The sequence below is a fragment of the Ostrea edulis genome, chromosome 5, assembly GCF_947568905.1.
Source record: "Ostrea edulis chromosome 5, xbOstEdul1.1, whole genome shotgun sequence".
Taxonomy (NCBI): Eukaryota; Metazoa; Mollusca; class Bivalvia; order Ostreida; family Ostreidae; genus Ostrea; species Ostrea edulis.
The window spans coordinates 19,780,258-19,793,212 of record NC_079168.1 but is presented as its reverse complement, the minus strand read 5'-3'; the positions used below and the strand labels follow the sequence as shown (position 1 = coordinate 19,793,212).

At 34.9% G+C, this 12,955-nt stretch overlaps 1 protein-coding gene across 2 annotated transcripts; it reads right to left on the bottom strand.

Annotated features, from left to right (window-relative positions):
* Positions 1–260: 260 nt before the first annotated feature.
* Positions 261–12,941, bottom strand: LOC125650996 (3-hydroxy-3-methylglutaryl-coenzyme A reductase-like). Of its 2 annotated transcripts, none has more exons than XM_048879590.2 (21): positions 12,690–12,941; positions 10,278–10,450; positions 10,039–10,156; positions 9,495–9,582; positions 9,107–9,297; positions 8,785–8,891; positions 8,425–8,547; positions 8,037–8,167; positions 7,683–7,861; positions 7,138–7,334; positions 6,856–6,971; positions 6,626–6,707; positions 5,788–5,946; positions 5,088–5,173; positions 4,933–4,998; positions 4,638–4,743; positions 4,177–4,283; positions 3,019–3,223; positions 2,655–2,813; positions 1,899–2,053; positions 261–1,330 (listed from the first exon to the last, which is right to left on the bottom strand). In XM_048879590.2, exons 2-21 carry the CDS (start codon positions 10,437–10,439, stop codon positions 1,192–1,194), a joined length of 2,676 nt encoding a protein of 891 aa, XP_048735547.2. In that variant the 5' UTR covers positions 10,440–10,450; positions 12,690–12,941; the 3' UTR covers positions 261–1,191. The 2 variants fall into 2 exon arrangements, with proteins under 2 accessions (XP_048735547.2, XP_056022910.1); XM_056166935.1 differs by having other exon boundaries at positions 10,278–10,497; positions 12,690–12,916.
* Between the last annotated feature and the right edge of the window lie 14 nt (positions 12,942–12,955).

Sequence of the window (12,955 nt, the reverse complement as noted above, 5' to 3'; positions counted from 1 at the left end):
ATCCTTGGATATCTTTTTTTTCTTGGTCCCATTGAGTTTGAGATAATGAGGTTTGACTGTATTTACAGTGACAGATTTAACTGCAAGATCATTCCTTCAACTGAAAACTCACAATACCAAGTTAAGTTCAAGGTAACCATTTCATGACATCACTGTTGTGAATTCTGACAGCTTCCTGTGCAGAGAATTCAACACCAGTACTGCTGTTTGTGTTTTCTGTCTTCAATGAATGATCTATATTACAATTGCCAAAGCATGAATTGATGCACATAAAATTTTATTAGCAAACTGTACATACAAATGTAAATTATATATATTTGGTATTAAAACAATTGCAACATAAATTATAAATGATACCATATTTACCCTAATATGCACCCACATTGGTATAGGCAGAAGTTTGACCTATTTTGACATGGTGGTTATTTTTTCTCTCACCACAATAGATGAATTGTACCTATCAAACTGATATTATAATTTTGTACTTTAAACTGTCAAACTATTGTATTCATTGTACATGTAGTAGGTACTGTGCTTTTACAATACAGATATGTATTACCTATTAAACCACTGTAAAAGATAAAGTCAAATCTTTCATAGCTTGTGTCTATGCACCCAAAAGAGAGAATAAAGTAATTCTAAAATGTTTAATGCTAAAGTAATGCCTTTACAATACATTGTACTAAAGACTGCCCAATATGAAAGCTTCATCTCACACAAAATATGTAATCAACTGCTAGGCAGTGCAAGTACATACATTACATGAATAGAGTACCTAAAATGTATAAAAAATCAGCACCTTTAATAGCTATACACACTAAAACATCCCTTTCTGTTAATGCTGAGGGTAAATATAAACGCTTCAAATCCTCAACATGCCTTGTCTCTTCTCAGTGAATTAACGCTGAAGGTAGATGTAAATGCTTAAAATCCTCAACATGCCATGTCTCTTCTCAGTGAGTTCACTTTCTCAAGGAATTGAGATTTACTTGTGGATACACCAAGAATAATATTAGATGTGTAGCACAAAAGTGCTTTAATCCTGTAAACTCATGGACACCTTGGGATTGTCAAGCACATGGCCACTCATCATCAATACTGACCAGTGTTAAATGTTCATTCACAGTAATGGACTCTCCTGTTATGACAATTCTTTGGCACACATCCTTTAAAACCTAACTAAAACCTTCATCAACTGTGTTTACATTTAGCTGTGTTGACTGACGGGATGGGCAGACTGTTTGTAGAGCTACCATGTTGGGGTAGCAGCAGAGACTGGGACTGGGCACTATCTATGCTTGATCTGTTAGATGCAAGGTACATACTTGACCTGTGAATATAACATATAATGACTATGAATCATTTTGAACAAAACATGGAAACATCTTTAATCACCTATAGAGTATTAAATCAAGAATCTGTAAAGGGGACACAACTCATTACTCATTGACAGTGTTAAATAAAGAATCTGTAAAGGGGACACAACTCATTAATCATTGACAGTGTTAAATAGAGAATCTGTAAAGGGGACACAACTCATTAATCATTGACAGTGTTAAATAGAGAATCTGTAAAGGGGACACAACTCCAGTGATCAAAGAGGTGCTTTATGTCATAGTGGATTTCTAACTTTTGAGTTCAACATGTACATGTATGATATACATATTGTAATACTTAGAATTTTCAGTCGACAAGTCATTCAGGTGTTCTATGATATCATTATGTATTTGAATAATGTGAAAAAGTTACAACGTGACAATAAATTTCTGGGAATGCCAAATAAAACATCCAGTACTACCAAGTCTTAACGCAATTAAATTCTCTTTCAATTATCATTGATTTCAATGTGAAGTTCTAGATTTCAGGATACCATTCATTCTACATGTACATATATATACCTGTTGTATTTAAGATGACTCCTGACTAGATGACCTGCTGCCAGAGCCCCCATAAGAGAAAGCTCTGCAGCCAGAACAGCCCCACACACAACCCTCGCCAACTGTTTAGCATTGTCTCCTGGATTCTCACTATTTGGTCCTTGTATTCCAAGCATCTAAACAATATTCAAAATACAGTCAACATCACAACCACACTGAACAATGGAGCATCCCTTACACATGGTCATAACTACAGTATTTACTAATAAAGTTACAAAATAAGGCACTCAAATATACCATCATAAAACTGTTCAACCTGTGTTCTAAAGCTACAAAATAGGGCACTCAAATATACATCATAAAGCTAATAAACCGCTGTTCAAAGTTGATTAATTCATAGGCTAAAGTCACGAAAATGATAAATAAATATAGAACATATATTAATGTACCAATTTGTATCTTATCCACAACACAGTTAATAATCTGATTTCCAAACATAACTTGATCAATGCGACCATGACCCTTGAACCTGGAAATCAACCTGCAGTTCCTCTTGCCACTCATTATTTTAGCAATCATAAGAATGAGAGGATTCAGTATGTACCACACTAACATTAACTTACCAATTATGAAGTGGATTTTTGACATTGACCTCAGAAAATTATGGTGTCCAAAATATTATTCCAGATACACAAAAGCATGCAAATTAATGATAATACATGTACATGTATTACCACATACACTTTGCAACTTCATTAGTTTTCTTGAAATGCTTACCTTAAGACAGGCTTGTTGTGCTGTTAGAATAGTCCCCCCTCCTACTGTCCCCACCTCTATACACGGCATGGTACAGCTGATGTACAGATCTTCCTGGGTGGGTCCCGTGGCCTCCATCAGAGTTATACAGTTACTGCTGGCCACACACTGGGCGGGGTCCTGCAACATCACTAACATGTCAGTAAATCATACATCAAAAGCTGAAATCAATTTATTCCTGTAAAAATACACATTTGCAAATAATTATTCTTTTCTCTTGAAAATTTTATACTTCGTAATTATATCACAAAGCAAGTAACAAATATCATTTATCTATTATTTTTTTATTGTAAATTTCATTTCATTCTAAAAAAAAAAAATGTACCTGTCCAGTGGCTATAAATATCGCTGACACAACATTTGCAGCATGAGCATTAAATCCTCCTATGCTTCCTGCCATGGCTGAACCAATTAAATTCTTGTTTACATTTAGATCTACCAAGGCAGAGACATTAGTCTTGAGAACATTCTTCACCACTTTACTTGGAATGACAGCATCACACACGACAGACTTTCCTCTTCCTTCAATCCTACAAAGAATATTATCCCTACATTATTGTTTCCAATGTAAAACCCGGAACATGTCCCATATCCAAAATTATCTTTTCAGAAAGTGCAAACACTTCTTCTATCTCCAAAACAAGGGCAGAGCAATGTAGAATATGTATATTTCCAATGTTTTTGCATTCAATATCTTTACCAATTGTAATGATAGCTATTTCCTCATGAATGAGAAGCAGTTGTGAACAATGTGTGTATGAATGTTGCTAAATATAGTATATCTATATTAATGGCTGGGAATTTTTTTGACAAAAATGACAGTAGAATGTAAATATAAACAAGATGTGTTTGGGAAACACTGATGCCAGCAAAGTTGAAGTTTTTTGAAAATAGTTCAAACCCCGAGGTGAAGGAGATGAAACCAAAAAAAATTTAGAACCCAAAGAAAGGTTTTGTCACATGGAATACACATATGAAATATGAATGCCCTTGCACTAAACATTCAAAAGTTGTGGCCAAGGTTATAGTTTTTCATAAGCAAGTCAAACCCCAAGGCAAATGTCGTGAGGTCAAAATTTTTGCTACCTAAAGATAGGTCTTGCCAAAAAAAATACACATGTGAAATATGAAAGCCCTATCACCATCCATTTTAAAGTCATGGTCAGGGCTAAAGGTTTTGTGGACAAACACACAGACAGAGAGATAAAAAATTATATGCCCCTGAATCTCTGATTATGGGGGCATAAAATAAATTTCATATTTGAAAATGCATGAGGGAATGCACTGCAACACTTCACGAAAACTTCATGAAGTGCCAACGCATTTTCAAAAATAAAATTCATTTCTTAAAAAATCTCCACGTGAGATATCCATGCATGCACTTACACATGTTGCCATAGTTCATGTTCTGCAAGCACAACTTCGACTGATCAGTTTAACAAGTGTACTAATTATTGAAATATTACCACTACCAAAAACTTACCAGTTGACTGCAGCAGGTTTTTTGTCTGTGCAGTAATTACCACTCAGACTTAGAAGTTCCATCTCTGGGAACAGTTCATTTATGTGCAAGATAACTCTCTCTGAACCCTAAAACACAGCATGAAAATCATTAAAGTACGATAGCTCTCTCCGAGCCCTAAAACACAGCATGAATATCATTAAAGTACGATAGCTCTCTCCGAGCCCTAAAACACAGCATGAATATCATTAAAGTACGATAGCTCTCTCTGAGCCCTAAAACACAGCATGAATATCATTTAAGTACGATAGCTCTCTCCGAGCCCTAAAACACAGCATGAATATCATTACAGTATGATAACTCTCTCTGAGCCCTAAAACACAGCATGAATATCATTTAAGTATTCATCCACCTAAAGTATCTCTTCATTTACATTGTAGTTGGATAGTGTCATTTTATTTGACTAAATTTTCTCTACTTACCTTGGAGAGCATGTTCATTCCCATGGCATCGCCAGTACTAGCTATAAATCGTATATAGAGAAGTCGACCAGCTTGCGCAATCTGGAACTTGTTTAACCGAGCAAACCTGAAAAGATGTGTATTAGTATACTTGTATTAATTTAATATGGAATAGAGTAAAAACAGGTTAAAGCAAACCTGAAATTTGATACAGAGAAAAGTAAATGACATATCTACTTTGGAAGGCTGACTAAATTGTTGTAATAGCTTTATTACAATCTAATATAATAGCAATAAAGTATCACCATGTTCTTACCGACTGGTCTCGTCAAATATTGTTTTTAATGTAGAGAAATTGTCCTCGATCCATACTTTTAGATTGCTACAAAGAGGAAAGATAATGCAGTTTATAAAATTTCTTTTAAGCAAAGATGCTTTTTAAAGAGCATGTAGTTCTGATATTCAACAAACCTGGCATCTACGGCACTAGGTAAACGAACAACAGGTGCTCTGGTCATAGAATCTCCCACTACAACACTACGAATTCCATTGCTGGACTGCAAATGTAAAAGTATATGTCTGATGTCATTATATAGGTCAATCACCACTACATCAGTGGCAGAATTCAACAGAATACTGTATGTACACTTATAATAACAGGATTTACTTTTAAAGATGCTGAAATGAGTTTAATTCAATTATTGGTTAAAATATGAAAACCTCTATTCATCCACTGTAGTATATGACACAAGTCCTAACTCCAGGACTGGAGGATATAAAACTTTTACCATACTCATACTCAAACTTGGCCATGTTTGTTTTAAGCACAACTCTGAGGAAGCTCCGAAACACACTCGAAAAATCTTGAGCATGTACTCCATTTCAGTATGAGAATGATTTTATAAAAGTTTTATAACCTTCACTTTTGAGTATGAGTTAGAGGATGGAGTTCGAGTTAGAGTATGAAAACATGCTCAAAAAAGTTTTATAACCTCCAGGCCTGGTCCTGTCAGACATCAGCCCTTATTACACTTGCTTCAAGATTTGCTAAAATATGTACACATGTAGTACTTAGTACTTAATACCTTAAATTTTAACAACTCTTCTTAAAAGAAAACTTAACAGTTTAGAAAACAGCAAAAATTAAATGCTTTCCAATAAACTACTTCACCTCTAAGGCCCTACATCCCCTGTTAGTGCTGGCTACCAGACAACCCTCTGTGGTGGCCATGGGGATGAAATACTTCTGACCATCCAGTATGAGTGGTCCAGCTTTGCCCACAGGGACTGGCATGTAACCCAGGACATTCTCACAGCATGCTCCATTTACCTATTAGAACAAATAGACAAGTTTTGTTTGTTTTACCAATGCTTGTCTCAGGGACGTCTTCATCTGTATTTTCTTAATTTACGCTAAAAGTTTATTTCAGCTTTCGTTTATTTCAAAACTTAAATGATTGTAATTTTCATGTAACTCCACTGGGGAACTATAACAAACTTATAAACGTAAATGTTTAGGTAAATTTTCCATTTGTGACTTGATCTGTAACCCACTGATATAAGTTCATGTACATATTTTCAACCACCGAAAAAGAAAGAGACCAACTGGCCTGGATTTCTTGAAACAAACTGAAGTCAAAATTTGGCTGTAAATCTGAGATTTCACTCAAATTTTGACTGCTCAAATAAAAGAAAACTCAAACTTAACTTTGAGATTTTTTCAAGAAATCCAAGCCATAGCAGTAAAAGCTGTTACCCTTTGTTAAGTAAGTATTATAAAATGAGTGGGAGACAAGATACTGCAAAAATACCTCCAAATCATGTGCAAAAAACATATTATTTGTTGAAATCCATGAATTCATTTCCAATGGAGTGTTATTGAATTTGCCTTCACAACTCGTTGAAATTAAAGCAGAGAATAAAACACCCATTGCAGAAAACATGTTTCAAATCCTTACTACAACGAACAAACTTCCTTTTAAAGTTAAAATACGTAGCATCATAGATACCAATTCATAGCCATCATAATTCTCATAAGGCAGTCCATCTAAAGCATCTGCGGAGGGCAAGTCCTCTGTCAACATCTTTCTCCTGAGGAGAGATAAAACAACTCGGTCATAAAGATGAGTCAAAATGCATGCACACTCGTTAAATTTGTTTGTAAGTTACTGACAAAATGTTTTACATATCATAAAATCGATTTCATAAATCACATCAAAAGGGAAATTGAAATATTGACCTTATTTTAACACCTCTGCACTCATCTCCAATCATGGATTCTATTTTGTATGATGGAATGTGTTTACTCTTGACTAAATTTGAAATTTCTTCATCTGTAAGAGATTTTGGACCCGCCTAAAAATAAAAATTGTGCAAAAGCTAAATACACATAAATGTAGATTTATGCTGAAATGTAATACACAAACTGTTTTCTTCTCATGCTCTTTCAGAAATGATTCTTGGGACCTTTCAGCTTTTTAATGGAAGGACATACACATATTAACCAGACATACATCAGTACCTCAGATTTTAGGATCTGTACACACTCCTCGGTAGTCCTGGGAGGTTGGAAGGGGGGAATTTTTTGCAGTGGTGAGTACATGGATGAATCTAAATCAGTCTGTGTTTCTACATGCGTCATTGAGTTCTCAGGTTCTGAGTCTGAAGAATCTTCCCCAACTACAAATTCAACCTTATCCACCTTCTCTGATGTGAAATCTATAATGCATAACAAAGACTATGTGTATACAGACCTTTTATCTGTCAAATTCCCCCCCCCCCCCCCAAAAGGTAAGCGTTTATTAAACCTTCAATTCAAATATTTATCAAATACATATCAATCTATGCAAAGATGATAAATGTACTTGCATAATAATTAATTCTCATGATACATGGTTTGCCACTGGATTCTTGAAGAAAGCTTGCAGCTAATATCTTTCAGCTTTAAGATTTTCTTTTAAGAATTCAGTTGTGAACCAGTGTCATAAGAATGTATGCATGGAACCTTCAAGCATCTGATGAAATTAGAATTCTTTGGAACTGGTATTTCTCTGTTGATCAACTTACTATCTTGTCTCTGAACTTTAGGCACAATTTCAGGAGTCGTTGACTCTGTGTTTTCTGTGTTCGTGGGAGGCATCAAAAGTTGGTACTCCATGGAGTTGTCATCATAAAAGGCATACTTCACAATCAGGAATATGGCCAAAGCCAAAGTGAAAGTAGAATCTGCCTTGACTGTAAACAATCTATGTAAAACAAGAAAAAAATTAAAGTACTGCTTCTTATTCAATAAAAGGGATGGTAATTCAAGAATCAATATCAAAGTAATTTTCTGCAATGGAAATGGTTCTTTACTGACTTGAACCTATAATATATTAACTCTCCTTTACTAAATTTTAATTTTTGATATATTACAACTACCTTTGAATGTAGAAGTACCACAGTGATACGTCTGGTTTTCTATACTGGCTGCCTGCCATGTCAATCATGTCCATAGTTTTCCTGGTTGCTAGGAAACGGCTGTGAAAGTGAACCATCAGGAGACCAGCAGACTACAACAGTAACTTGTAACTCAAAATGATGTTACAAAAAAGAATACATCAATTCTATCAATAAAAACAAGTTTACCAGTATTCTTTTTTTTTTCACATTCATTTTCCTTTCATAAATTAATCATGCCTACACAAAATGTAATTCATTATCCAATAACTGAGTTTTTTTTCTTCTACATCTGAACAAGGTAATGTTTTGGTTTCATGATAGATGTGCAGTTTCAATCACATTACGATTGTTATAAAACTGAGCTGACCATAATGATTTTGACATTTTGGGTGACTGGGTTTGGCCGGCTATCCTTCTCTTCTTCATGCAGTATCTGAGCCAAATGCTGCAGGTGCTTCAGTCCCTGGCCTTTACCTCTTTTTCTGACTACCTATTGATTTTTAAAAATGGACACATAATTCTATACATGTATCTGTTTTCCCATATTATATATTGGATGAATAAAACTTTTAAAATACACAGCAGATAGTTATATTCAGCACTGAATGACATGTAAATGTGTATGCAGCAGAGTGGCCAAATATATCAGAGAAGTCCAAATTCCAACAGAAATACTGATGATAAGAGAATACTATTTAAAGATGAAAGAGTTTCCCACACTATGTACCTCTAGGAACAAAGCTAGGCATGCTGGGTACAACATGATGAATGCTAAATAGTTAGCCAGGACAGCCAAACAGCCATAGAAACACATCATTTCTAAGTGGGTGACATCTGCAATATGAAACAATTTGTTTATCATTTCTAAATTACCACCATTCTATTTAAAAAATAAATGCATTATAAGTAGTTTTCATGGGGTAAAAATTGCGTAAATCATCTCAAGTTTGTGTTAAAAAAACCTGTAATGATTTTTCAAGAATATACTGTACATTACTTGTACAAATTCAAACATATTTTGTAAAACATTGAATGGATAACCTATATACCTGACAAAGTGCCGACTCCAATGACTAGAATCTCACAAATGGCATCTAATGTCATGACTGGACCATGTATGGACATTCCATGGGCAATGTTCTCCTGCACCTCTTCCTGGCTCTTGGAATTCAGGGCAAATCGGGCCAGGGCACAGGCTTTGGAGAGGTCAATTAGCAGCAGGAAAAATGGAAGAGCTTCACTGCAGATAAGAACTAGTTTTACTAACACACCTGTTTGTTTTGTGAGGACAGTTATCCGTCAAATTCGCAAATTTCTTGTTTGAAAACTGACAACTAAAAATCACTGTGTACTTGCAAAGATCTTTAATAGAAAAATTTCTAAAAAGAAATTATGGTTAATATATGCATACATCAAAATTAAATGTGTTTTACTTACGTCAATCCTGATAGGTCATTTCCAAACATTTTGATGATGGCAATACTGAACACAAGGCTGGAAGACACAGTGAATATACCAGATATACCTGTAAGCATGAAATTCCTGTTTCATTATATTGCCCCCAGAAAATTAGTCACCAAGTTAAATTATTTCATAGTGCTTTAATCCATACAGAAAACATAGAAAAGAACAACCTGGGAAAAAAACGTTTGCAAGTTTATATATCATAATATTAAGCCTGCATTTCTAGGAATAAACTTTAGTCAAAACTTGGACTTAAGTCGGAGATTTGACTCAAATTTTGACTGCTAAAATAAAATCCAAACTTTTCAAGTTTTTTAAGAAATCCAAGCCTGGTGTTTCTAGTATCCGTTTTCTTATTTGAACATGCAATGAGCATAACTATTTTAATATTTCATCATTTTCATGATAAATTTCTATATCCTTTCATATTCAGTTTCTTACTTTAAAAAAACCCTTAAACAACCCACAGCAATAGTCATGCTGTTCACTGTGTGAATATCTTCAAGTTGATACATACCCAAGAGATATCTTGTTCCAAATCTGCGAAGATTCCTAAATTGAAGGTATGTGGACAGAACAGCTGCGAGTTTGATGATGGACAGGAAGATGTGGTCACTGTTACCTTTCTCCTGGTGCTGTCATCAAAAATTCATTTCAAATACAAATTTGGAACCAAATGTGTCACATGTTTCAAATGATGAAATTTTCAAAATGCCTGCATTATATTTATAAGATATCCCAGTGTTTACTATTTACCTGATGTTTTTCACATTCATAGTTCCAGCCACAGACTCTATCCGGGGTTGTGAAAATTCCAACTGAGGCCAAGCAGGCTGACAGGGTTAATGTCGCAAGAATGACTTCCCACGGTCGGCTGGCACAAAAATGTCCATGTTTGTAGAAAAGGCTGCTCAACATCCTATTCTCGCCTTTTAAAGATATAATACTCCAACAATAGTCAAGGTTAGCATCAATCCTACAACCATGCAAAAAGCACAATACATCATCATGACTGACTGTTATGTGTGCAACAGCAAGAAAAAGAGAAGCAACAGGTGCCGTCTTTATACACTGCATTACATATACCGGAAAACTTTGATTAAATTGTCATAAAATGTGTTGCTCTTGTACATGTTTAGGATAAAAAGAGGAATATATTAAAAAGGTTAAGTACCTTAACCTTCAATTTCTTATTCATCATAATTACAGAAATTTCTGTATCTGGAAAGGCCCCCATACTGGGTACAAAATTATCTCAAGGTTCAGTTTATGTTGCTGAGGAAACTACCTTTTTAGGAGTAAATAAATGTAGTAGGTAAGTAGAAAATATTTGGTTGGACTGGGAATCGAATCCATGACCCGTGCATTACAAGTAAAGTGCTCTAACCACTGAGCTACCTTGGCCAATATTCAGTCCAACTCCTTCCTTTTTAAATAGTCGACAACAACACAAGTTCTTTCCAGCCTGAACAACTCGGAGTTGGCAGAAAGGGAAAAAAAAAAATGTTGTTAGAATTGAACCTGTGTGCCCCAAGCGGACAGTATCTTCCTATGTCCAATTTGACCCTCGAACATATCACTTCAAAATCAACAGGGTTCATCAACTCCTTAGGATATACCAGTGTACCAAGTTTGATGTCAATCAATCAAATGATTCTCAAAATATAGGAGACAGTTTTGCCCTTGACCTTTGACCATGTGACCAAAATCAATAGGATCATCTACTCCTTAAGATGTACCTGTGTACCAAGTTTGATGTCTGTCAAGCAGGGTTGGAAAAAGTTTTTTCACATGCTTAAGTCAGGGACTTGAGGGACCAATTTTTGCCAAGTCCCACAAGGAAATATCCAAGTCCAGGTTGAATTTAGAATTTTTTTATTGTTTTTATATTACATCATCAAATGGCTAACTAAAACAGTATTTCAATATCAATCTTATTTGAATTGGCATCTTCGGCAATCTATCTCAATGGGTCACATGCAAAAAGAACAAAAAATAAAGAGTTATGTCGAGCTTTAACTTGTTAAGATATTTTATTCTGAAATGCAGTCATTTTTATTTTCATTCATCAATTATTTATTCAATAATAGGAAAATCCTTTGGATTTCTTGCTTGAAGAATTTTTTACCCCTGTCAAGGGTTCCCAAGATATTGAGTGGACAATACCTTCCTATGTCCAGTTTTACCCTTGACCTTTCACCATGTGATCTCAAAATCAATAGGGGTCATCTACTCCTTTTAAAATATGTATCAGTGTACCAATTTACATGTCTGTCAAGCAAAGGGTTCTCAAGATATTGAGTGAACAAGACCTTGTCTCCAACAGATGCAGAACAATATATGCCTCCTCTTTTTCTTACAATATCATGAATATGGTGTTCATATGAATTTTTATTATAAAATAAGTCTATAGCTCTAAATATATAATATTTCTTCAATTAGTAGATCTATACAATTTCAGCACAAAATATACCGGTATTACCACGGGAGCCATCGTCGGAAACCCACGGTTGATTACACTTCGTTCCTCTCTCCATCACCCGTGGGTCCATTCATTCCTACTCGCTCGTTCTTATGAATAAACATTTAAAAATATCGTCCAATCAAAGTAATCGTTATATTAACGAAACTCTTCTGTTTTTAAAGGTAACATTAACTTAACTTTGCTTTCACAACAATTGTATACCGAAATTGGGTTGACAGCGTTTTGTTGATTGGAAATCAAGCGTAATCAACTGTGGGTTTACGATGATGCACAGCTTTTTGATAGACTTCGTAACCTATGCGATTTAGTAAAACAAAAGCATAGGTTACAAAGTCTATCAAACAAGCACTTGTGTAATGTAACAGGAAGGGAAATAACTGCAACATCCCAGTCAATCTGATGTTAAGCATAAAGCTCAGTGGTTGTTTACATTGTGGACCTTTATAGATAAAACTGCCGACTCCTGTGGTATTACATACACGACATCTAGGCTTTATCATGTAGCTCAGTCTGTCCACAGGCACAGAAATTCAGGTGCCTGTGGTCTGTCAAAGTACATGTAGTATAGTAAAGGTTCAATATTTTCATTCACTAATGTATGCCCAAAAGAAGAAACCAAGAAAGAAAAGACAAAATAAAGAAATGTCCATATTCAGGCAATAATACTGATAATCAAAACAAACCTCTAAACTAAAGATGACCGACAAATCTGGAAATCCTGTGTACTAAAGGTCATGTAGTTGCATGTATATTACCAATCCGCTCCTTTTCATATGACCTCTGACTCTTTTCAATGTAATACTTTAACAATAAATGATCTGCTGAGTCCAAATTTTCCTCATTTCTAAAAATCCATGCGGTGAACTTGACTTGAAATAATTTCGTAAGAAATTCTATTTTTATCAATAAATTGTATTTCCACACTCCCGATCCCGATGGAAATATGGGG